We start from the raw sequence: 27,673 nt of genomic DNA on the forward strand, positions 1-27,673 counted from the left end.
ACATCCAAAGATCCGTATATGCTTCAAGTTAGGCTTCTTTCCGGACCATAACTCTTCAGGTGTCACATATGAAATTGACCTTGTTGGACATCTATTTGTTATATAAGCTGCCGTAGCTACAGCTTCTGCCCAATAGACTTTCTGAAAATTGGCATTAATTAACATACAGCGAGCTCTCTCCATAAGGGTACGGTTCATACGTTCTGCTAATCCATTCTGCTGAGGAGTGTATGAATTAGAAGTTTCATGTATTATTCCTGAATTCTGCATATATTCTTTGAACTGATTACTGAGATACTCAGTACCATTGTCAGTTCTTAACCTTTTAATTTTTAAATCAAGTTGGTTTTCTACTAGAACTTTAAACATTTTAAATTTATTAAATACTTCAGACTTACCATTAAGAAAATAGACAAATACTTTCCTTGTAAAATCATCCACAAATGTCAGGAAATATTGTGCCCCACCAATTGACTTGACTTCTAATGGTCCACAAACATCAGAGTGTACAAGTTCCAGAGGCTTCTTTGCACGGGAGCCTTCTTTTGGAAACGGCAGTCTTGACTGTTTTCCTTCTTGACAATACTCGCACACCATGTTTGATTTGTTTTTATTTATCTTGACACCTTCTACACAGTTAGGTAATTTGCTAAGATCAGAAAGGTTCAGATGGCTCATCCTTTGATGCCACAGGTAGCTGTCACTTTCATCTGAGCTACTGACATATGCTGTTGCAGTACTTGCATTCAAGCAATACATATTATTTATCAACTTGCATGACAAAATTTCTTCCTTAGAGTTATTGAGTATTTTACAGCCATTTTCATGAAACTGTACGGAATGCCCCTTCTTTATAAGTTGACTCACAGAGAGAAGATTACTTGCCAACTCCGGTACATATAACACATTTGTTATTTGTATGTTTTGAGTATTTCCATTTTTATCAGTTATTGACATATTTACTTTTCCACAGCCCTTCACTTGAAGCATTTTATCATTGGCGATACGGATGCTTGTAACTGGTGCCGGTGATAGATCATACAGCCAGTCCTTCCTCATAGTTAGGTGCATGGATGCTCCGGAGTCAATAAACCAATTATTTTTATTATTTGAAGTTGATGCTGAGAATACTGCGACATAACCATTTTCTTTTTCATCCTTCTTAGTTTGATCCTTCCTTTTTGTTTTACAGTACTTGCTAATGTGACCATGTTTATTACACTTGTAACAACGGGGACCTTTAGTTATCTTCTGTGTATTTGCTTGTGCTCTCTGCTTATTTTTATTACCGGCATATAATGCCACAGACTCGGAGCTCTTTATCTCCTGTAAGAGCTTAGTCTTCACTGCATCTGCTGTAATGGGCACACCAGAACTCTCTATTGCCATTATCATCGGCTTATATACTTCAGGTAAGCCGGCAAGTAGAAGAGTACCCAGCCACTCGTCATTAACTTCGAATGAGATGTTTCGCAACTTGTGTGCTGTCGTCATTATTTTGTTGACGTAGTCCTCTATATCTTGAGAGTTATCCAAAGTGGTTGTAATAAGATCTTTGAGTAGACCCACGCGACGAGTTAACCCCTTGTCATCGAAAGCCTTCTGTAAGTTTGTCCATACTTCCTTTGCTGTTTGTGCTTCTTGTATATGGATGTAGTTCACTGAATCAACTAATAATATGATTTTGGATTTAGCTTTCAGATCAAGTTTCGGGTCAACAGCTTTACCTTCGTTTTCTATGCAGCACCAAAGATCCTCGTGTTGCAAATATGTTTGTACGGCAAATCTCCAGGTGTTGTAATTAGCTCGTCCAACCAGCTTTTCAATTAATACCATTGTATTTGACGACATCTCGAAGTAATTGCAATTTATATTTCCAGGCACGTGTTAGTTAAGTTAGGACGTACCACTTTAATATGGCCGGCGCCCAGATTTTTATTGTTTTTACTTGTATTTTGACTAACTAACACTTTTACGACTGAAATACGGTCTGGGCCCATAACCTGTTGTAATAAAACAGTTATTTTGCACACAAACTTTGTTTTATTTATCACTTTGAAAATATAACGACCTTACAGCAGAAAAAAATCGGAGCAGAGAGAAAGACGCCAAAAAATGGAGGGAAAATAATTAAACGTCAAAAGTGACATTATTGGAGAACGCGGGAATTTCAAATTACTTCAACAATTACAAACTTAGGATTTATAAACAAGTCTAATTTTACGAAACGTGACCTTGGAAAACATTGAACATTAAACAACAATTTTTGCTTCACTGATCAAATTGACTCACGCAAATTATCAATAAATAAAAATATCTTTTATAACTATTCAAAACTAACAACATTAAACAACGTTTGGACACGAGCAGTCTTTAACTACGTGTTTAAAAAGTTTTGGTCCGAGCAGCCCTCGCACGTGCGGTTTCAATACCACGTTGCTACCACCAAGCTTAACAAAACCAGTATAAACTGACCGTCGAAAGTACGGACAAATCATACAAAGCACGGCTATGATAAACTGGTTATATGTAGTTCGATATGAAGCCGTATATACACTGTACATAGGTACCATGAATTATGGGGACATCTGCTTACCACCCATGCAGGACGGACATGTATTAAAATCTGTGTTAATGTAGAAAAACCCGTACATTCCGTTATAAAACCCACAAATTATTGTCGACCGCATTGAATTCGGTGTGGTTGTTTCATTATAAACCGCGGACGATGAATTGATGCGGACTTGTTTTGGTAAACTTATTACTTTAATGCATGTTACGATTTGTATGTTTACAATAACATGTAATTTTATTGTCACTACTAAACTTATACAACAGATAGAACAAGTGATCTGGGCCAAGTTAAAGCGCCGGGTCAAGTCTAAGCCTAATCTACAAAGAAATCGGTTATCAATTCAAGTGTTTTAGGTACCAATCGAATTTGCCATCTCGACCGGAGTGATACCACGGCCTCACAGAAAACTGACGTGAAACAACGCTTGCGTTATGTTTCGTTGTGTGAGTAAGGTTACCTGAGCCCCAGTTACCCCACTTCCCAAATTCCCGATTCTCCAACAACTATTATTGCTTACTATCAGGTGTGCCGTTAGACCGCCGGCGACAACTAAGGTTTAGACTTTAGTCATTACATGTAGGAACCCACACGAATATTACATAACATAACAAAACAACTGCCAAAAAGCTGAATTAAATAAATGGCAGTGCATCATCAGCATCTTCATCCTACACCTTAAACAAAATAATGACAGATACTACATTATATACAACTATACCTATCAACTATAAACCCAGCATCTACCTACACAAACCGTTTATTAACCTACCTGCATTAATGTAGGCTGCTAAGAATGCTGGGCTAATTAATACCCTGCGAGTTCTAACTTCTAATGAATGTGCTAGATTCTGCAGATAAATAACACGTTTGATTAAAGCCATATTTATGGATCCCCTCGGTACTGCTGTTAAGGGCTAGACAGTTGTAGATTATTGCTTGTTTGCTAAAGATCGTGACTTGGTCTGGTCAGGGGCTAGTAGGTGAACTAGTGGGAAGTTGGTTCAAGTGGCTGGCTAGATTAAGATATTAGTAATTAGAATAATGTAGTGGGTTATCGGAGATCCGGTTCGAAAAGCAGGAGTAGGAACGGGGTGATTTTAAGTTAGGAAGAGTCTGACAGTCAGCCTCTCGCCTCGCCCAAGGCGAAAAAAGCCATTGAATGATTGTCTATCCTTAAGAAAAAGCAATTAGAATAAAGAAAGTATTAGGTATGAGTCCTTTTACTTCGTACTTAGTTAAAGTACATTTACAATACTATCTATCTTGTTTTTTTTTTATTCTTATACTGCTACATGAAACTCGTGTAATAAGTTTGCATAGCTCGACAACATCAATAATGAGTCTCCATTAAAAATAGAGATGACGATAGGGCACGAAAATTGTATATCTATCTCTATCTTTCTCTCTCTATGTTATTTTACTACTGACGTTTTCCATGGAAGCTCATTTCAGTACGCGATAAAATATAAAAAATAAAGCCTACGCGTGTAAAATGTAAATAAAATACATTATTTTATCCGAAAACAAAAAATACAGCGTTTTTAATAAAGCGACACGACTTTGTCATTAAGCTTATCAGAATTGTATTTATTTGTCCAATGTTTGGACGATGTGACAAAATAAATGTTTCATTTAAACAGTCAACCGTTCTTTTTATTTGTCTTTAGGTAATATTTACTTTAAATTGTTCGTGCAAGCGAAATAATGGCTTCAATGAAAACTCTTATTACCTTGACATTTATATCAAAAGTTTTGATAAAGAACATTGTGTAATATCCAATTTAGTCGTAGTAATTACCATTTAGACCTGGCACACCAATCTTATTCTTATCACACCTGAAATCGCCTCTATAGTAGTACTGACAACCTCTTTGTAACTGAGACAAAATTCAGTCAGAAGACTTTTCAACAGATCCCTTTAACACCAACCTAAAATAATGATAATTTGTTTACAAAACTGTTAAAGTTACCTTACTCATAAATAACGAAACTACCAACATTTATAAAATTGCTGTGTACTAGTAATAAATAATACGCATATGTTGCTAATGTTGGTGAAAACACTGCCAGGCCCCTTTTTCCGAAAAACTGAGGGAGAGTTTACATAAACAATAACTTTATTTCACACTGTTGACTTTTGGGTACAATGGATGCAAGCGTTGGCCAGGCAAAGCATTATATGTAGGAGTATTTCATTTTAAAATTCCCAGTAAAACGTATAGTCCACTTTAGACTTTAGATCGGACTAGAAAAGTAAATAGACATTTTGGTTTAATACGTGCATTTCTAAATTAACTAAAAATCACGGTTAACTCACGTAAATTAATGAGAAAAACTCTACTAGTTTCGAGTCACAGAGGGACTCTTCATCATGAGCAGCGTGGGCAGACGCGGCGATGTCGCACTAGACGTAGAGTAGGCTTATTATTAAAACGTGCATTTCTATCTATGTTATTATAAGTGCAGTTACTAAGACGTGTGATGTGAAAATATACAAACGAAATCACACATTACCCAATGATTACTATCCCACATGTATACAACATATAAAATAAGATACCTACCATTCGTAAATACAGCAAAGATTTTATGTACACAATTTTCCTATTCCGCGCTTTCAACATGATATTACAAAACTATTGCCACTAGCTGTATGAGGAATGCGGCAGTTAATCCGTTCACTGGATTTATTCCTAATGACGACACGAATGATGTATATCTTGTGATAAATCTACGATAAACTAGCTTAGAAACATGCATGAATAAATATGTAGAACCTGATACTATAACTTGCATTAATAGGAGGGTTAGGACTTAGTTTATTACAAAGTATGCATAGGTATAAGTTGTTAGTACATCAAGGTTGTAACTACATTGCTGTCTTTCTTTATAGGTTTACTCTATAATAAATTACTATTGGATACTAGATACCACTACCTATACTATTACTAGTTATAACGATCACCATAAATTGATAGAATGTATGTACATTTTATGAACGCACAGGTACCAATTTCGCCATTCATGTTAATACGAAAAACATGAGGATAACTTTATTGTCATAGAAAGTGTGAAAAAACAGACATAGTCATAAAACTCGATCTTTATTCTCAGCTCCGAAAATAATTATTTATATGAACATCCCTGTGGATTCACTAAAAACTTTGTCCATAAAAACATCTTCAGTCTTGCAAAACAGTAAAAATAGACTGAAAAGTAATTTTCCAAGAAATAAACCTTGTAACAGCGTTTACATGGGTAAGTACATAAACCCACATTGTCACTATTAAACCTCCTAAAGTTATAGGCAGTAAAACTTAGGTAAAGAGGTTTACAACATTACTGTAAACAGTTCCTAACAAACCCATTATTTCTGTCTACCGCTCCTTTAGGTTGAACCCGCGACTTCGCTTTGAAGGTTTGAGTGGGTAATAGAATCACAAACATTAACTGGGGAAAATGAATGGTATAAGCTGGCAAACGAGCAGACGGATCACCTGAAGGTCAGCAATCGCTGCCACCCATGGGCACCCGAAACATCAGAGGATTTACAAGTGCGTTGCCAGGGGGGAATTTACGAGATTTTCGGGAATCGGGGATTGAGAAGATTGGGAAAAAGGGGTTAACACAACGCAAGCGTTGTTTCACGTCGATTTTCTGCAAGGCCGTGGCATCACCCCAGCCTAATCGACCCATTCAAGCCGAAGCATGGCTCTTCCCCACTTAAATAAGTTCTTAAAGTATGCTGTCAGTTTGTAGTAAACAGTATTTTTCTGAATATTGCTAGTTTTCTAAATCACTCCATTACTGCTAAGTATTCAGTTCCAACCTGTTGTTATGGTCCATAAACGGTAAATGAAACTTTACTCCATACACAAACTCACTTTTACATTTGCATGAGTTAAACATTGCGAAACTTCTCAACTGATTTACTCTCTAAAATTCAAGTTCAATTCGTGACAAGACAATATTTTATCAACAAAACGACCGCTATAAAGTCAATTTGGCATGAGCCCGACCTTGTGTTTGTTCTAATTGTCTTAGTAAACGCCAGTGAATGGGTATGAATAGATCAACAATTCTACATAATAATGACGACAAACAATGCCGTCTGACGTACGGGTACACACTGGAACGGTCTCCATACATAAATAACAAATATTAACTGCTAAGATGTCGACCTTGCCTTGTACCTACATAATACAATGCACTACATCATTAACCACAGTTTCCGTTACAAAGATCAATCACCACTTTTTGTTTGACTAGGAACTTTATACAATGAACATTTCAACTCCTGATTAGACCGAAAAAAACTTTGCCATTAGCAAATTAAGCAGTCTAAGATTAATGGCTACCGTAGACGTTACCAGCCCTTTAGGTAAAACCATTGACTCTAATGTTGAAGTTCGAACGAGATCTCAAAGTATTTGCAAAGTCCTGCAAGTGAAACTTGGCAAAAATTAAACTTTTTCAAAAGTACGGAATCAAAGCGAGGCCCGGCGACCGCTTGCGTTCATTTGAATTACGCCGGGCTCCGCCTTTTGTAGTCGACTTCATTTAGCGAACTTAAAGGAACTCTTTTATTTTGCCCCAGCAAAGAACTTAAGAGGTGCATTGTTGAATCCGTAACAAATTGCACGGCCGTGATTACGTTAAGAACTCCACCGTCTAGGGTGGAGCTTGGATTGGAATTTAACAGTTATCAGTCCGATTGCAATCAATTTAAAACTGCTGGAAAGTATTAGCAAAGTCAGTTGGGACGACAGGGAGACAATTAATTCATTTAACTTTATAGAAACTGCAAAGGGGACTCAACTTCATAATATCGACGTAGATAGAACAATAAATACCGACTCTACCAATACTTTGTTACAAGATTTTGTCATCGTTCACCGCGTCTATATGACAATTATAATAAAACCTTGCAAGGATAATACAGGTACGAAAACACTCAAACTCACATAAAAACTTCGTCTTTCGTAAATTTGCTTTTCGTGTAGCGAATCTGGCAAGTTAACTTTTGCAGAAAGCTTTAGGGGTAGGAGTTGGGTGAAAAGTTTGTTGATCTTTTTTTATTTTAAGGATAAACTTCGCTTGCAGGCATGTTGTAAACAACATAGCCATGTCCCTGTCTCGTCTAGAGTGGCAACAAGTGTGCTGTGCAAACATCCCGCCGGCTGTCGTACAACTTGCATGTTTGTGTCCCCAAAACATTTTATAAAAGATTTAAACCCTGAGATTACTAGCAAGTTGTACCGCCGCGCCGGTGCGCGGTGTCGCGCTCGTCTCGGCTTTATTGTCAGGTAATACTGTCGCAGTTTGACTTTGAAGTGAATTGTAATTACTTGCTCGCGGCAGGGCTTGAGATAGACGACAATCTATGAATGATGTAAAAGCTACCTACGCTGCCATGCACGACGTGAATGTCAGAGTAAATAAATCATGGCAATTACATTATTATTTTACCAAAGCCCTTACAATAACTTTAATTACAGTCCCGCCGTAAAACGATTAAAAATCAGACAGCAGAGAGAGGCACGTCATCAAAGTTAGTAATTAAATTCATAAAGTATTCCGCAACGTTGCTCATGTGAATTATGAAATTTAATTTAATTTATGCATGTATGACTAATGTAGATCTACGGGGGATTGTTTGTGAAGTTAATGGTTAAAATTATTTCACATTTTGCAGATCTAACTCAATTATTTTGTTGCACACTTTGACGCATTAAATGCAATTAAATTCGTGTCTGCGGAATTAATTGCTGTGCTGGTTGTTACTGAAATATTTGCAACCTAATTTCATAATATACAATACAATCGCGATGAAATTATACGTTCAGTTTGACGATCCAAAAGAATTCACACCTTTGTTAAAATGTAGGCATGCATGCAGATATACGTATGTATGTTAAAATAAATCAAATTATTGCGAGTGTGTTTTGTAACTAGATCGTATCGTAACGTATGAAATAAAAATAAAGGTTATTTATGCAAGTCATCAATTTATACCCGACAACGATAATCTTAACAACCGGAACATCAATATAGCGGACAATATAGATTTGACATAGCCGACTATCGTAAAATTCCATATGAATTTCAATGGCCAATACTCCCCGTAGATAGTAAAAAAATATCGGACGTGTGCGTAGAACATTAGGCCCGAAAAGGGTACGAAAGCCCGTAACGTCACGAAGTCCGCCCCAAGCAATTTTGTAGCAAATGTCGTGTGCTACGTGCCCGACAAATAAAGAGGATGGGATAAAGTCACAGTATTACATTAGAATAGCTAGCTCACGATACAATATCGTACGAGTATTTTACCTATGTCAAGGGATACGTCATCTTTTTGTGACGGACGTGATGTCTCAAAGAGATTTCCAAATGATAAATGACTTCCAAGTTATGCTAAAGGCCCCATATTTTATCTAACCTAAATCTCTGTATGATTGTGTGAAGGGAAATACTCACGTTTCTCTCAGTGCAATCAATGTTCACGACCATAAATACACTATAAATTATTATAGACGAAAAATATTTCTAACTGCTCCCCTTCGCGAGTTGCTTAATTTTTCTAAGTGCGAATCTATTTTTCACCCTTGGCCGTCTTCCGTATACGATTCTCCCTCAAGATTTACGCTCTCGACGCGAGCAATAAGCGCGCCTACCTACGACCGACGCAGCCTGTTCGGTATTTTAAAAAGGTACGTCTGAATCCGGTGAAAAATTGCTTCCCGCCCGCCCCAACCGAGAAGCCATATATTTCAGTCATCGTCGTGTATTGAACGACCATAAAGATGGGACAAATAACTTATTTAAAACGTTAAGTGTCTGCAGGATGGACGCCCCACGGCTTAACATCGTATTGAGGACAAGGACACTTATAAATAAGAGTAAATCGGTAATCTGCAGATTTCCATGCGGGTCTCAATTGAAGAGAAACGCTTTGATGGTTGTTGAAAGCGTTGACCCAGCAACCCATATTGTACTTATGTCTACCCCACATATCGACGAGTATCTGCAATGAAACGCTGAAGTAGTGCTAAGAATCTCGATTAATGACCGATTACCAGCTACATAAGGCATAAACCGTGAGCAATCCATTACAAGTTATGACGATATAAAAGGTAACATTTATCCAATAAACAATATTTCGGTAGGTATGTAGTACCAAGATTACCCTTATAAACAGTGAACGTAGCAATATGGAATGTCCCGAGAAAGGTTTTACCGTTGAAATAGCATTGAATAACAAAAGTAAGTCGAGAGTAAAGGTGAAAGTGCGGATGGCGAGGATTCCTCGGGTCGCGGGTAAATATTAACAGTTGCTCCTTGCAAACAACTGCTTTTGAGCTCAGATTGAAGTTCAAGCAATATTTGTATACAGAGTCGTGCCTATAAATAATAATTTTGATGTAGTTCCATTGAAACATATTGCATCATAGCACGATTGAGTGAGCACGATCGAATGAGTCAGAGGACAATGCTTCAATAATGGTACCGTTTATAATAAACATTACTAAACTGATTTTTCGCTTTTAAACAATTTATTGTTATAACAAAATATTTCATACTACTTTGTCATAGTGTCTATCTCAACTAAATTCGTCACAAGTTTGTCGCAACACTGCTTACATAATTACACAAACAAAGCCATAAAACACCACTTGTCTCGCTTTCATAGAAACGTAACAATTTGAACGCATCTCACAAAATACAACAGAATGAATTAAACATTAACATTAGGAAATACAGAGTATAAAAAAATTGGGGTGTTACCATCGTAAAACACATTAGCACGTAGTTAGGGGCATACAGCCTACTGATATTGGTGTAGAAGGGAAAATGCATTGGCTTTTTGTAATGTGGCAATAACCTGGGGATTAGGACGGGCCGGTCGGAATACTCGGCCATTTTCCGTTCCACGCACTTACTTATACCCTAACATGCTTACGATGGAGAATCTTTAGCGTAGGGGTCGCTGCGCTATGCGTATCTAAACGTGTATAAAGGAACGCTTACGCTTAAATTAATACGTAATAGGGAGAAGATCGCGCCAGTCTGCTGGATAAGGAAAAAGTTACGTTGCAAGCTGACAAAATTATCAAGAAATGTATTAGGCGAAGTAAAAAATATGTTTGAATTCCTCAATAGTATTTGAAAAGAAATTACCGTTAACATCAGTGAAAACTAGGTAAACTCATCGATATTTTAAATACTTTAGCACGTACTCGACGACACTAGCCGGTTGTATTTCACACGATTTCTCTGTTAGATTTCTAAACGCTAACACTAATATGAAATGAAGAGACATTATCCTTACTTCAAAAGCACAATACTGTAGACACGCTGTCAAACTAAATTGGTTGAACTCCAAAACCGTATGAAGATTGTATTAGCTTTCTGAAACATACGGAGTGGAAACATTTGCTTCTGTGTGTTAAACAATTCGAGTATGTGAGGATAGAGAAACAGTTTGCACGTCGCCAGTGTTTTGTTTTCTCCTACATTACTCCATTCCGTTATCTGAGAGGATCCGTAGGACATAAAAGCTAAGGCCTGTTTCTCGCCTCGTATATCGTATCGATTTAGATAGGATACGTCGAAAAGACATTTTGTTGCTAAATTAAACAACGAGCGCGATATATTCGGAGGGATTTAGTGGAACTCTTTTTCGGGCTTATAAGCAATTTTGTGCAGAAAAGGAGCAAATAAATAACTATCTATCGCTGTTTGGGTGTTCAATTCCGACATTGCTGTTGTAGAGCTACAGCTGATTCTGATATATGAGATCCCTTGTGTTTGCGTCGTTCAGCGTTTTGATGCTAAATTTGGAAATGAATGCTTTATTTAAAATCAAGATTTATGCTTTACCATTTGGGTTTAAATCTAAATTTATGGTCATTCGGTGTGATAATTTGTTTCATCATACTGTGTAGATAATAAACAAATTTAAAATCGAAATTACCAAAAAATATGACACCTTATTCAAAAATTAAAATACAATAAGATTATCGAATCCAGGCAATGCAAGTAACTGTTTAACTTATAAAGTGGCACACTGGCCGTTTGTATGTAAAAGATGTTAAAGCCACTTGGTATTCATTCGAGCAGAACATGCAAAAGTACTAGATATTTTTATACGCAGTTAGCGCTTTCGGAGAAGTGGCTTATAGCAGTATTTGTAAAGGAATGTCGTATGGCCACACCTTGGTAGCAGCAAACCGCTGCAGCATCCTTGAAGGCCACATTCCAGCACCAAAGTCTATTTACGGTCTAAGACCTCATTTACAATTGCATATGAATGGACCTTATCTATTCAACCATCGTTCTTTATGGAAACGTTTCTAAGAGTCTGCAAACTTTCGCTTGTTCAATTGATTGTCCATTTTAGTGATGTAACATTTGATTGTTATTAAAATGATTTGTTGTATTACAATTTTCTTTCGCCGATTTCTATTGTGATTTATAATTAATTGGTATGTTGACATTTGTATTTTGAGAGTTTAATTTGTGTGTAAAAAAATGTAGTTAGGTTGTTGTAACTAATTTGAAGTTGTAAATTATGTTTAATGTATATGAATGTAAGATTTATTATCGCTTATTAATGCAGACCAGCTATTAGGTCCGTAGTATACTTTACTCTGTTTACTAGACTCTGGCTCGAAAAGGAGTAGGAACGGGGTGGTTTTTAGTCAGTAAGAGTCTGACACTACCTCTCGCCTCGCCCAAGATGGGAAAAGTCATTAGATGATTTTCACCCTCTAAAAAAAGTATACCTAAATCTACCCATGACTTCTTTTTGAAATAATGAAACCAACCTACCCAAATTCCTAACACAAAATAGAAGTATAAAGCGCCACGTAACGGAGAACTCAGTAACGAAACTCTCCCATTCATATTAGTACAAAACTCTGTACAAACATTTCAAATTACTGTTATTGTTGTTTCAGAATATTTTGGACAAATTTAATCCAGGTGCTCGTCAGATGATAACGGCCGGAAAGGCCTACTTAAAGGCTTTACACGGTAAGTACCTTTTTATCACATCACACCTTTTTATTAAATTGAGTTTGGTGCAGAACATCGTTTTGTGTACGCGCCTAATTTGAATATAACATTTTTTTATCTGTGGAATATAGTGACACCGTTTTCACAGTTTATATTTTTTTTCTTTTCGAACACTCATTTTAAATACATTGTCTAGATGATGTGCCTTTGATCACATGTCATGATTAAACAGAAAATAATATGAACGAAGACATTATATGAAACAAAATGAAGTGCTAATTTATCTATATTTTTTATGGTGATGGTAAGCAAAGCGTTACAAGTGCGTTGCCGATCTTTTGGGGATTAGGAATTTAAGGGTTGTTGGGGAATCGAGTATTGGGAAAATTTAGAAGGGAGTTATTGGGCTTAGGTACCTTTGCCTACAAGAACCCTATATAATAAAATCTATCGATGCATATCTAGAGATGCAATAAATAGTGATAATCGTGAACAGGTTGCAACACTCTATGCTAATCAAAGCTATATAATTTACACCACTACGTAATTGTAGGCTCCTTAGTAATACTAAGAACAAGATATGGGATCTTCCCATGGCTTGTAAGAGGTGATTAAAAGATATAATCACACTTGTAGCAGTTTTACACTAATTAGAACTTATTTTAAACATCTAGTTTTAAGATTGGATTGTGTGTAGTTGCCGCTCGCTGGAAACTTGCCATGTAGGCATCATATGGATTTAAATTCTCCTAGAAACTTATTACTGTAGTTCTAAGAGATTAGTTATCGTATTAAATAATTTGTGCTAATCAATAACTATATAAAACAACGTAACCTTTTTAGAAAAAAACTTGTTATACAGTAAGAAAATTGATGTACCATATTGTTTTTCTTGCACATGATTATGTTTAATAATAGCGACGTTGCCATCGTGAAAACAAATGACACGTCAATGATGTCACGCCCGATATAACAAGGATAGACAAATATTGTATTCTCTTTCTAAATACAACTAATTTTCTTCAGCTATGTTGCGAGCACATAAACAACAACATGGCAATGAAGAATTTCATAACCAAATTCCTGCTAGGATTTTAAACAAAATTTTACCAACTCAATAAAATATCGTCACAAATTATTAGGTGAAGCGCTAATAAGTCATAACATCATAGATTTACATTTCAAAACAGAACTTAAGATAGCTTTAAATGCAACGCTAGAGAACAAGACACGGTCCCAGGTTTTGTCTGTGGTGAAATTAGCATACCCATCGCCAGACACAACACAATTAGTTACATCAATAAGAAAGTGAAACCGTCGCAGTGACTCGTAAATCTCAGTTGACGCGTATTCAGTGAAACGTGTACAATTAATTTATGTAGTGTAAGCCAAATGGGCGCATCTATATGCAAAACCTCGGTGTTCCCTTGCTTGGCTACGGAACTGGGGCGTGGTTTGTGCCAAATTGTCTCTGCTGGCTTATCTACAGTATTGTAGCCAGCACTAGCTGTAATAAACTTGGGCATTCCCGCGATGTATGGCTCCAAAGGCCTCCATGTATGTACTTTATTTTGATGTTTTGCGGTTAATTTTTACCCGACTGCGCCAGAAGGAGGGTTATGTTTTTTACCCGACTGCGCCAGAAGGAAGTATGTATGTATGTATGTATGTATGTATAATTGTTTGGCACGCTCTACAGCCTAAACGGCTTGATGGATTTTGGCTTGTGAGGTGTCGTTGGATTCGTATTTACTGTGAGAGTGACACTGGATATATCAAAATAGTAAAAAAAAACAAAATGGCGGATTTTTGGCGCCAAATTTGAATATTTCTCACTCTCTAGCCGTAACGACTCGATGTATGTCAGCTTGATAGGGGTTGTTAGATTCGTATTTACTGTGAGATTGACACTGGATATATCAAAATAATAAAAAAATAAAATGGCGGATTTTTGGCGCCATATTCAAATATTGTTCACTCTCTAGCCTGAACGACTCGATGAATTTCAGCTTGATAGGGTCGTTTGATTCGTATTTACTGTGAGAATGACACTAGATACCTATAATTATCAAATAAGTATAAAAATAATAAAACTAAAAGAAAGTAAAATAAAATAATGTAATTTGGCTAAAAAACGACTGCGTTTCTTCATAATATGAAAATGAAAAAAAAACCTAAAACAAAAAGTCATCTGCTAAAATTAAAGCAGTCGGGACCCATTCTAGAAAGCAAGCCGTATGTGCTTCATATTTAGAATGGGTCCCGACTGCGTAAATACGATGACTCTTGTTTTAGGGTTTTTTTTTCATTTTCATATTATGAAGAAACTTTATTTTGATGTTTTGCGGTTAATTTTGTTTTATCTCGGTTTATGGGGTAATAGGTAGTCAGTAAGTGACCTCTTTATTTATTATCTCAACTTTGTCCTCATTGTTCTGTTTCGCAAACTTTTGCGTGTAAATCAAAGGATTCAAGCGCGAGGGAACAATAAAAACTGCATGTAACTGTAATTTACGGACGCCTCTGTTTTCACGTTTATCATCATTTTATTACATTTTAAAACAAATTACTTTACTTTTGTTTTATCGAGTAAAATGGGTCTTAAGATTTAATTTCGTCTAATTCCAAGATTGAAAGCTTGAAGCACTTAACATTTTATAGCGCCTCAAAGATTCGTAAAATACCATCGGCATCTTTACATCTGGCCTGAATATTTTTACTTGGAAGGGCAAAAATATGTTGTTGCGACCTCCAAACATTTTTAGGACAACAACTTTTGGTATTTAACCGTACTTTTATTGGCTTGTGCCAAATACAGGTACCTGCCTGTTTAATTTATTCTAACGAACTTTAAGAATTTAGCTCGGTTAAGGTAATTAAGTCAAATGATCTTGTTGAAACCCGTTGATACCTTTTTCGTGGCTAGGCCGTGGAGGTTATGTAAGTAAGGTACATTGAAACCGAGCCTATGTCGGAGATAACTCGATGAGTTACATATTCATTTTATCGAAGAACAGGTACCCGACGATAATCCCTTCTGTAACAACCCACACGGGGAAAGATAAGGGGATCCTATTCACCTTCAAAGACGTGTCTCCATAGATATTCTAGTTTAGATAACATCGAGGAATAATAAGAGGTTTTTTCTTGCTTACTGTAAATCACTGCCTATATTTCATGGACTTCTAATCATGGATAAGATTCTAAATGTATAGACCTCATATTAATCAATTGTAATCTTGTTACTACTATGTATGTCTTTCCGCGCCATGTCTTTAATCTGTAGGTACCTAGATATTTCTTTATTTATTATCTTAAAGATAGAATCTTGAACTTATTGTTGGTAAATCTTAGTTTATTGATCGAAATTGTATATCTTATAATGCAACGCTTTTATGAAGAAGTTTATAACTTTTATAAGGATCTTAGTAAGTGTTTGTACTTGCTGCCAATTTTGATACGGTTTTATATTGAAAGTATGATCTCAAATAACTTACTCGCAGGTTAAGATGTAGGTAACACGGTAGCCAAAAAGTCCGTAACCGCAACGCATTCCTATCCATATACATTTGCGAAATTACTCACAGTTTATTATAAGAATCTTAATTACGATTCAACTTTACGTAAGTATGGTACAGCGCTCGTTAACCTACTTCATCAATGACCGTCCATCTTTACAACATTGTAAATAAAAGAGATCAATCATTTTTACATTCGGAACCTGCTTTATGTAATAAAAAAAGATAAAAATGTGTATAGTGCAGTGCTAGCTGACATAATGCCGTAATTCAATAATAAGAGATTAGTACTTTCACCGCTTAGATAATGTGTAGAGGCGATATAAATAGACAGCAGCATATCAAGGTACTACTAATAGTAAAATTTCTGTATCATACTTTCTTCTTTATAGTATTGTAATAGAGTCGAAAATCTATTGAAGAAAAACCACAATTTGGGATAAGTTAAAGTGCTAGTCTACTTTCAATCGATTTGTAGGTATCGATACTATTACACTCGAATACATAATCGCATCGACGTAATCGCATCCGCGATTGAAAAGATCTCAATTTTTTGCTCCGTTTTTAACATAATCGGTTAATCGTCTATCCGAATTAGTTACCGTGACTTATCGATGAAGATTTAAATGAATTTTTATTGTAGCATACTTTATGCGAGATTTATGATAAAATAGTGAAAATAAACTGGTTTAAGACATAATTTCGCCATATATTTCATTATTTACTATCTAAATTAGGGAAACTAGTTTCTTTTGAAGTGATTATTGTTATTTCTAGACCATTTTGGTAGGTCATATATATGGAAATTGGTTTTATAAATACCATACCTAACATAGATTGATATTCGACATCTTTTTTGGTATACAAATGATAGAAAATTAATTAAGTGGCGTTGAATTCACAACAACATTTTTTGAAAGGCATGAATAGCTTCGAGTGTACGCAGCCGGCTTCGATAATTCCATTTATCTGCATCATTCATACGGCTAACCACGCCGTGTACCGGCCAGATATAATTCCACCCTTTGCTCAGTCAATAACGAGGACTTTCATAAAACAATAGGCCTCCAATGCACTCTTCATTTTTCCCTCAATCCCCAGATGTATCGTCAATCGGCACGTTTCCATTAAACCTTGTTCGTTTCAAATGGGGCGATGGTGGAGGACATCAGTGCATACATATGGCTTTATATGAATGTTTTTTGCGCAGGTGCGGCCGCCGCATCGAGGTTGTATGTCGATGCAGTGGGGAAGCTTGGCAGACAGGCACAACAGGGCACATGGGGAGGATGCGCCGATATAGGTATGAAAATATATTATGTATGATATTATGAAGCTGGTAATAAAGACAAAAGGGGACTTTGAACTCATTTCTTTATATAATAAGGTCTAAAACTAGTTCGCTGCAGACAGAGATAAACTTAAGTAATAAGTAAGACAAAGTTCAAGCTAATTTGGTGCTACCGAACATAGTTGCTAAAGTTATTTAGACTAATTGAGATTGTCTTCTTAGCACTAAACGGTTAAGCGAAGATTCTAAAGTTGTAAACTTGTAACCAACATTACGAGTACTAAAATAGCAACAATTTTACAGGGACTGCTCTTATGAAGGTGGTGGAAGTGTACCGGGAAATACAGGATCAACAAATGAACATCGTAAGTATATCTTGCAAACAAATACGTGAAAGGATGGAAGTGACAATAAACAATAGATGAGGATGAAAACATGTTCACTAAACATTTAAGTCTTTGAGGATGGCAAAAATAACGTGGATCACCGGTGACCAATGGCGTTCAATGTGTTAACACAAAACTTAAATGAATCACAACAGTAAGAATAGTTCCATATCACAGAATGTTCATAATCAAAAGTTTAGAATACTACACAGAATGAGGTCATCGTATCTGTTTTCCCTACGATACCGTATCCACCCTTTACTTGACATTTATCCTCGTAATAGAAACTATCTGAAACGTCCCCATCCAATAATCTGCAAGTTATTTGTTTGTTACAGCTAAAGGCGTTCTACGTAGACCTACTGGTCCCCTTGGAAACTAATCTGGAGAAAGACACAAAAGTAGTACAGGTCAGTCAATAAGGTTTTTTCTTTCTTCCTTACTTTCATAATCTTTTATGTGAATAGTTCCAAGTTTCAAGGGATTGTTTACCAGATAAAGGGAATAGGGTTCCAAGTTCAAATAAGCTTACTATAGCACCCGTGAGATAAGAATTTCTATTAAAAAAGTTTCGACAACACACTTCCTATATATTTCTGCAAATGGCGTAGTTTGTTTGTTCAGCACGAGCTGTGACTACTTAGTACATGGTGATAATACATAAATCACATTTACTATGAGCAAAAGCGGCTGTTTTTCTCAGAAACTGTTGAGAAGAGATTTAATTAGATCAAACTATGAGGAACTCCTAAAGCAAATACGACCTTAGTAACTCGAAAGCCCACTTTTCATTCGCAGCTCAAATTAGAGAATTTCGATTGACACTCGAAAACTCGAGCCGAACTATATTGTTCTTTGCATCACAAGGCTGGTACCAGGAATTCATGAAATGAAAAATATAGCGCACGACACAATGTTCGTGAAACAATAGGAATATTCGACATTCTGTTTATTACTGGTGCTCTTTTTCAGTCGGAACAAAAGAGGTTTTTACAACAACACAAGCTGAGGTCAGAGAGCTACAGTAAAGCTGCAGCGACAATTAAAAAACAACGAAAGAAGAAGCCTAATGTCACTAAAGTTGGATCAGCCATGGATAAGGAGATGAAGGTAACTATACTCGATGTCATCTTTACTGATCTAATTCATTTGTTTCAATTAGACCAAGAAGGCACTTTTATTTTTTTATTTAGTGTCACCAACATAAATACAGTAATATTGCACAATGAAAATAACAGTAATATACAAAATAAAACGCATAAATAAATAAATAAACTTTTGAACGTCAAGTAAAACGTCTACCCATCACATAAAAAAATATACCCCAAAATATAAAATGTATATAATTTAATACTATGTATAAAGTTGTATATATGAATACCTATAAATAAGTCTATCGAAATATTTTGGATATTATATAACAAATTTACATAGCACATACACGTGTATAAAACTTAAATAGAAATCTCTTGTAGACAACCTTGAAATTTGTGACCAAAATTTTATAAAATTGTGCAATAACTACGAGTTTTTCTTATCAATTTTTCATATCAATGAATATTAACATCGTACTATTAGTAGTAAATAGTAGTAGAAGACATTGGATTTATTTTAATCTACATATTTTATTATGCATTATGTTCAAAACATACCTATTAAAACTCAAATTGTTTACAAATAACATAACAAAATATGTTCATATACGTATTTCTCTAGTATTATTTGCTTTCCAACCTCCTTTTACGATATTCCCCTATTTGTACGTTGCTGGACCGTTTAAATAAGTAGTAAAATAGTCGTAGATTTAAATTCTCCGCATATTCTCATTGAATGGTAATAGGGAACTAGGATTGCATACATTATTCAAACGAGAGCATTGAAACTAGAGGAATACTACTAAAGAATACTTACTAGTTCATATAACATTTGCACAATGAGTTTACCTGACATATTTTCGCGTAACAGACGTGATTATTTGTTTAGAGAACTTCTTGTTTAGATTTAAAAGCTATTATTTTCTCGACATATATGTATATTATCCAGTTCATACGCCGTACATACCACATATCAAACTATCCCAAGACAAAATTCATAAAACATAAATAAATTGAGAATACAGTATTGTCAGAACATAACATAACTACTAGATACCATCAAACGTAAAATACTTTAATTTCGTAAAGAAAAATGAGATAAGCATTGAAACGACTTTCATAATAAACAAAAGTAAAAAACAGAAACAGTATTTCACGAGCAAACTTAACAATAGTGTACCCCACCGAACTTGTAATGACGTTGTAACAATTTTTACAGAACATGCAGATACTAGAGGAGGAGAAGACTAAATTGGATGCGTTCTGCGAACAAAGCTTGAAGAACGTAAGTACTGTTACAACGAACATCGAATTGTATCCTACCACAATACAACTACAAAGGAAAACGAACAATAAAAGCAGAACTTTTATTGATTCTAGTAAAACTACATTCAGTTTTATTCATTCATTGTATCGCAGACAGGAGACAGGTCTGGTAATTGAATGCCTGGGACCGCTTCCAGACAATAATGATCTAATTAAAAATACGAACGTTTCTGCAGTTCTAATTAGTTAGTTTTAATATTGTCTGCAAAGATTCTGTTGGCTAATTTGATTTTATTCGTTTAAGCAACGAACGGTTCTTTGCGTTCCGATTTCAAAATTGTTGTTATCTTTCTTTCTTCTCTTTGATTTTTAGCATACTGATGGCCAGTGTTTTTAAATGTTAATAAGATTAAATCGTAATTTATGGAATTAACACATTTATAGAAGTTCAGAATGTACGTAATCACGTAATCAGCAATGTATAAAGACCTGGTTGCAAGAATGCATAAATTTCTTCAGATTTTGCATACCAATGATGAATGATATATTATATAACACCCATTAAAAACTAAGACTTTTTAAAACTAACAAGATACAATGCTAAATATTTATAGTTTTTTTTTTTACTTTATTTATATTTTTTTCTTCGCCAGGCTATGACACAGGAACGTCGTCGCTACGGCTTCGTATTGGAACGGCAATGCTCTTTGGCTAAACACTGGTTAGCGTACCACACCGCGGGCGCCACTGCCTACAACTCTGGACTTGAAGAATGGCTTGAAGTATCCCGAACTCGTGAATTCTTACCACCCAATGTTGAAGCTATGTTCGTTAGCAGAATGAGAGTAAGTGTACTGCAATTATCAGTTTTATTCTTTCGAAGTAAAGTCCAGAATCCATTGAAGATATTAGGGTAGCTTGATATGCTGGTCAGATAATGCCAGTCATAAGTTAGCAACCTGCGTACATAATTTATACTAAATTAAAACCGTTATTTCATCTTGCATTCCTGCTCTCAAGGGCAAAACAGTAAACAGCTGCAGTTTATCCATTCAAATAAGGCACTTTATCTCTTAAATCAACTTGACGTTTAATAAACTCAACAACACACACAACAACACAATTTGTATTGCAATGCTGTACTGGGTAATGTTCACCAGCTACTAAAGACTAAATACGACGATAAATTAATTGAATAAACTTACTTTGTAAATTAGCACAGTAAGTCTGTCGCTAATGCAACGACAAACATACTTTAAAAAATACGTAATTAACATTTTAACGGACCATCCCACTTTATCCTCAAAGGTGTCAATTAGTAGCCCTCCGTCCAGACAGGTCGTTGAAATTTCACCATCATTGCGTAGGTACTTAGCAGGCAAATTGCAGCATAAAACAGGTGAAAAAAATCATAACCTTTTATCGCAATGTCTGGACATTTTAGGCGAAACACGATACTTTGTTACTGATTCCCACCGTGCACTCATAAAAATCTGTCACCCACTAACGTAAAATTATTTTATGAGCCCTTACTAAGTATGTAATCCGATTAAACAGTCGTATTCCTACGAATTATAATGGAATAAGGATTGCGGCTCCCACTGAGCATCTCACAAACAAGGCATTTTATGGTTGTTTATCTGATTCTGATTAAAACTTTATGGCTTTCTGAGGTATAAACCGTGAACTAAATTCTTGAGGTGTACAAGGATAAACTTCATCTTAATTACAAATCAGTAGCTACACACATACTTGAAAACTGCGTCACTGAATAACGGTTTCTTTATTTACAGCAAGTGTCATTCTGGGCCGACGAAGACGTATACGCCAGTCCACGCGTTGGTGATGATGATGATCGAGCTTCAGTAGGATCTGCTCTGCGTAAAACTAGATCAGTCGACGCTTCATGTCTTGATGTCAGATCTATCGGAGACCTGGGCTCACCAACTCAAGGACTATCAAGAGCTAAATCCGATTTCAATCTTCAAGCGAGCTCTAATAATGATGATCAAGGTAAATTATCACATTTCCATAACACTATGAAAGCATGAATCATCTATGACAAATTAAATCGTATATTACTGACGCTTCTTATTATGTTTCAGCAACAGACACCCGTACAGCTACCCGACCTTCATCTCTTGCTCCGCCAACCTGCACTACACGAGACCCACCACTGGCCCGAGCTCTATACGCATACGCAGCTGCCGGAGATAACCAGCTGAGCTTCCAACAAGGAGATGTACTTGCATTATTAGGAGAAAGGACTAAAGGATGGCAATATGGCGAGAACTTGCGCTCCCACCACGCTGGATGGTTCCCACTCGCTTACACTGAACCAATACCTTTTGATGAAACTGGGTACGTTTTCATTTGCAAAATTCACTTTTGTGAACTTAGAAAATCAATGTTTTTTTTAACTGTCATTAACTTCTAGCTTTTCCAGCAGAAATTCACCAGCCCGATGGAGCTGCGTGCAGACGCCTTCGGAGGCTCCACCACCCGCACCCATGGCACATGCGCAAACTACGCCCTCAGCCACAGGACACACGCACTCACACCCATCAACTCGTATGTTTGGCGATACTGTTACTGCTCATCATGTTACTAAGGTAAATTGACTTATAGTTTTTATATTATCCACTGAATTTATAAAGTGAAATCCAAAAATAGGAAATAATATTATGTAAACCTTTGTTCTTAGGGACGACTTGGTAGCGGCTCACCAGGACTGCCGCCTACTTTGCCAGCGCCATCACCCAGTGCCCTTAGCACTTCAGCAAGCGCTACATTCCACGCGTCCACTCCAGCCCAAGGTGCTACTACTGCCATCAAGAATTCCACATCATCAGCCAGCTTTACTACTCATGCTGTCATAGAAACTAGGAGTTTTGGGCCACAGACTTTACCTATGCGTTCTCAGGTATGCATTGAAACACCACTTAAAAATAAATAAGTGCAAGATTGTTCTGTTCATGCCAATAACTTTGGTCTTGTTATTACTAGGTGGCCCAGAATAAAGCAGGTCCTGCTAAAACAGTCGTGAGTGCTGTTGGTGCTGTAGGAAATGTGTCATTGCACAGCTCCAATGACTCAGGATTCTCCAACGAGCCGCCACCACAGCCCGACGTAGACTACAGTGACGAAGAAGCTCAACGACTCCGTGTGCCTATCAGGTAAATTTTATATCTACAAACAATGGTTTGAACTCCTGTTTGCTTGACTTTTTTGTTGCTCGTGTTGTAGTTTAGCTAGTTTCATTTATTTTTCCTTTTATTTATTTTTTATAGTAAATCTGCTCAACAAAACATCGACAATAGAGCGTATTTGCTTAAAACTCAAAGCTTGAAACGAGGCCCCAAACCCAACAATACTGCAAATGGGTACTTGACCGACGATCAACAACTGATGTTGCGAAACATGTTGGATATGGACAAGGATTCTCAAAAGGTTAAAAGAACCAAATCATTCTGGAAATTCGGACGCACTACTGCTGAAGAAATAATGGAAGGAATGTCGCTCTGGCAACATCGTGACATTGTTGATACTGTCCCTGAGTATAAGAAGAAGCTCTTTGAAAAAATGAAAAAAGAATTGCGACCTGCACCAGATATACCAAAACAAGCTAGTCCTGAGAAAACACCGCCCACTGAAAACGGACAACCACCACGTCCAAAAGAAACCATTGATAGAAAAGATGTGAAAGCTGTTAATGGTATTCGCCAAGCGAAAAGTTTAGGATCTATCCAAAGTGAAGAAAGAATCGAAAAGAGTCGAAAAACAATGGAGTACCAGCATACTCAAACGATGAACAAGAAAAGTATGTCCGAGAAATCTATAATTGAAGAAAAACACGAAGATTTCGTACCACGAAATGAATCAAGGCACTCTGACTTAACCAACACGAGCACTATCAAAACAAACTTTGAGAACAGTTTCTACAACGATGAAAATGGTGAAGGTTTTGTGATGAAAACAGTTAAACGAAGAGAAATTTTACAGAAGTATGATAACGATAGCAGTTCCGACGTAAATTCTGTTGCTTCAAGTACTGATCCATATGACTGTATAATCGTAGATGATCATATGAAATCAAGGAAGCAGCAAGAAATGGATAGACGTCGGCAGACTCAAATGATTGAAGAAGATGTTAAGAAACGCAAAGAAAATGCTTACATGCCAGAGTTTGAAGAAATAGAAGTAACTCCGATAAAGCCACATGTTCGAGCAACACTATCTTCAGAGAAAACTAAAAACTCTCCTCACGAACGAAGCCCACCAAAAACGATGGAGTTCAAAACATTCAAAGACAGCTCGAAGGAAATTAAAACATTCTCCGCTTCATCTGAAACCCTTAAGTACAAAGATAATGAACAACACACCGATCGATATGGAATGCCCATAGAACGAAACAACAACGATGTTCGTAATGAAGAAATTTATAACGGGCATGATGAAGGAACTTTAAAGTACAAAAAACGCTCAAGTAATGAAGATAAGAATCACCAAACAAATACTATTGAAAATGGAAAGAATCACAAGAAAGAGTATCCACAAGCCGAAGTAAGGAACCAGAGGAAAGATGGAAGGCCATATGAGTCTAACCGAGAACCGAGAATTGATTACTCCCTAGACAGACGCCAAACCAGGAAAGAATTCACTGACACAAAAGGAAGGGAGCAAAAGAAGAATAGGGCGAACAGAAGCTATGACGACAGCTCTTTACCGTACAATGGACGCAGAGAAGAAAGGTACTACGAGTCTAACATTTCATACTTCAGTGATCAAGAGAGGAGATCGTCTCGGTACGACTATGAGACTGACTCGAAAAAAGCGGAGAAGTCGAAGATTCGTCAGGAGGAGGCTCGACTTGAAGCGAGACGTTTCATTGACCGCCGAAGCGAAGGACCGTACAGCGAATCTGATGACCAAAAGTTCAACGAAGCTCTGAAGCAGCAGCGACCGCAGTTGCTTCCTCGAACCAAGTTATTGAAGAGACCGTCGGAAGGAAGCGAAATGTTGCCCGAAGAAGGCCATACTTTTGGACCCTGGTATGATTTATGGGGACGCGAAACAGCCGTCTACAAGTAAAATAAAGGAGGTTTGTTTTCAACAATATACTGATAGTCTTTTTGTTCACTTTTGTTATTGAAAGCATGTATGGTTTTTTTGTTTGCTGCTTTCTTGTACACTTAGTCGTTGTATGTTTTTTTGTCTCTTGTAGTTATTTAGTACTTAACCTGTACATTATTGTGTTACTTGTTTTAAACAATTTAAAGACCTATACCGAAGTAAAATTAATTAATGAATAAAAAGAACATCATACAAGTCACTAAAATAAAGAAAATATCCATAAATAAATAGAAACACAACTCCGCCTTTAATATATTTTTATTTCTCTGCAGGCCACAACAGTTTGCTACGGTAAAGTTAAGGAAAGCTCTAACAAATGATCGCTCGTCGCCAGCCATCGAGTAATGTTTTATATGCGTATAATATAATATAATATAATTATATTATTTTGTTAATTAATATTAATTGTAAATTAGAAACACCATGTATTTTGTACAGTTAAATATTCATAGTCTAACAAAGAAATATATCACAATTTTTTACAATAATCTAAATGTTGGTTTTACTTATAATAATCCTATAATAATACCTGAGTTTATGAAGATAAAAAGAGAAAGGCATTTGGAGAAAAAGACGAATTCACCGAAATGTTGGTCATATTGAAGGCCGTTGTCTACGCCTACGTAATCCTTAATAGCAATAAATCTACAATACAAGTGAAGCTACCAAATGACATTGTCATTTTTTTTTCACGCTAGACTCTATATTGTACACGATTAAGGCGCCAAAAAGCCAACGTTTTCATTAAAACTATTATTTTGAAGTAACTCAGGTTTTAATTGCAAAACTTCCAAAAATGTCTTCTATTGGACACAAGTAAAACACAAACGGTAGACACTAAGCTAGACTCTCAGTAATGACTAGTTATGTTTTTCGACCCAATAGCACAATGCATAAAACTCAAAAGCAATAAAACCAAAATAGAAAATCTCATGACAAAACGAAAGCAAAAATATATCGTCCATATTTCACAGAAAACGTTGGAAAAACGACTGCAAGAGAATTAAATCAAATCAGACTCGTGTTTGTCGCCGAAGAAAAATCAACGTTCAATTGGCCCCACGCGACAATGACCGATGATTTATTGCGTTTCCTGTCCCTGTGGGGATCCCCGGAAATGACGCGCCGACTGTCTCGACGAGAAATATTTCGTCGATATGTTACGCTGTGAGGCTGTGACACTCCTACCATACTGCCAATTATACGAATAAGGTTTAAGGAAATAAAGCCTTTTTGGTGGCAACCTTATCCGATGGTTGGGATACTGTTTTATTATAGCTTTATAGCTTGGAGATATAAATCTTGGGTAAGGTTAAGCTTATCTTCGAGGAGGATTCCAGGAGTTATTGTTATGATAAGAATTATAGAGAGGATCATTGAAAATTTCATCTATTTCTCGGACAAAAATGTTTGGCCTATATTTTTATGTTGCAGTGCTAGACGGTAGGAATAGATGTTTTATGTAAATAATGTTATCACGAAATGTTATCAAACTTGTAAATATTCCTGAAAAACAATCTATGTAGTAATCGCTAGCTTATATAGAGAAACCGGGTTCGATTCCTGGTGCTTCTCACTGTCAATTCAGATTACATGTCTACATACTGCATAATGCCTTTATCTATGTAGTTCTACAAAACCAGCCAAATTCATAATCAACACAACATATTCTCTTTTAAATGTAGTCAGAAAAATGTATAAAATCATATCACACACACCTCTTTGTACATATACTACCAAATACAAAAACTACTGCAAACAAACAAAGTAAACAACACCTGTGGTTAAGCCAACTGTTAATTTACCTAGTGCTAGTGGGGGAAGGAGCAGGGCATCATAAATCGATCACATGTCAAGTCGACGGTCCATGACACTGATGGAACAATATTTCGATTCACTAAACTTACGAACAGTATCTACCTAGAATCGCGGTTAGGTACTATTATTCTCTAAACTGAGTATCACTTGTTGAACACTATGATGTCGTGGAATCTATAGTAAATTTTTATTCAATAATTGTTGAAATAAAAGTCTAAAGATTGGTTTTACTTAAATAATATTAAATAATAAAATGATGAACAAAAATGTGTAGCTTCTATTCTTACGAAAAACAAAGAAGGGGAGAGAGAAACAACCATCGATTAAAAATATTTCACAGAGGTGCGTCAAAAAAATAGCAGAAGAAATGTTCCCGATTCACGGTTTACTATCTGTATCCACGATTACAATATATTGAAACTAATATATCTTACATTTATATGCACATATTGCATACATGAATATGTTGAAACAGGAAAGCTATAAAGTAGTCTCTGCTACTCCCATTAAACAAAAGCATGAGTTTGCATGTACATAGGGAGCGTATAATATGAAACTGTAATACACGATATAAT

At 36.2% G+C, this 27,673-nt stretch overlaps 1 protein-coding gene across 5 annotated transcripts in view; it reads left to right on the forward strand.

Moving 5' to 3' along the window:
* Window positions 1-25,248, forward strand: part of LOC118264103 (muscle M-line assembly protein unc-89) — a 186,548-nt gene extending 161,300 nt beyond the window's left edge. For 2 of the 5 annotated variants that reach the window (XM_050705042.1, XM_050705043.1), the window contains 13 exons: window positions 12,535-12,610; window positions 17,321-17,413; window positions 17,705-17,766; window positions 18,126-18,197; window positions 18,760-18,897; window positions 20,101-20,166; window positions 20,801-20,992; window positions 21,941-22,160; window positions 22,253-22,508; window positions 22,585-22,759; window positions 22,852-23,070; window positions 23,154-23,323; window positions 23,438-25,248. In XM_050705042.1, coding sequence (XP_050560999.1) covers window positions 12,535-12,610; window positions 17,321-17,413; window positions 17,705-17,766; window positions 18,126-18,197; window positions 18,760-18,897; window positions 20,101-20,166; window positions 20,801-20,992; window positions 21,941-22,160; window positions 22,253-22,508; window positions 22,585-22,759; window positions 22,852-23,070; window positions 23,154-23,323; window positions 23,438-25,238 — 3,540 coding nt within the window. In that variant the 3' untranslated portion in view covers window positions 25,239-25,248. The remainder of the gene's footprint in view (window positions 1-12,534; window positions 12,611-17,320; window positions 17,414-17,704; window positions 17,767-18,125; window positions 18,198-18,759; window positions 18,898-20,100; window positions 20,167-20,800; window positions 20,993-21,940; window positions 22,161-22,252; window positions 22,509-22,584; window positions 22,760-22,851; window positions 23,071-23,153; window positions 23,324-23,437) is intronic. The other 3 variants (XM_050705045.1, XM_050705046.1, XM_050705044.1) reach the window with 2 other exon arrangements.
* The last annotated feature ends 2,425 nt before the right edge of the window (window positions 25,249-27,673 follow it).

Source organism: Spodoptera frugiperda, chromosome 26 (assembly GCF_023101765.2).
Source record: "Spodoptera frugiperda isolate SF20-4 chromosome 26, AGI-APGP_CSIRO_Sfru_2.0, whole genome shotgun sequence".
Classification (NCBI taxonomy): domain Eukaryota; kingdom Metazoa; phylum Arthropoda; class Insecta; order Lepidoptera; family Noctuidae; genus Spodoptera; species Spodoptera frugiperda.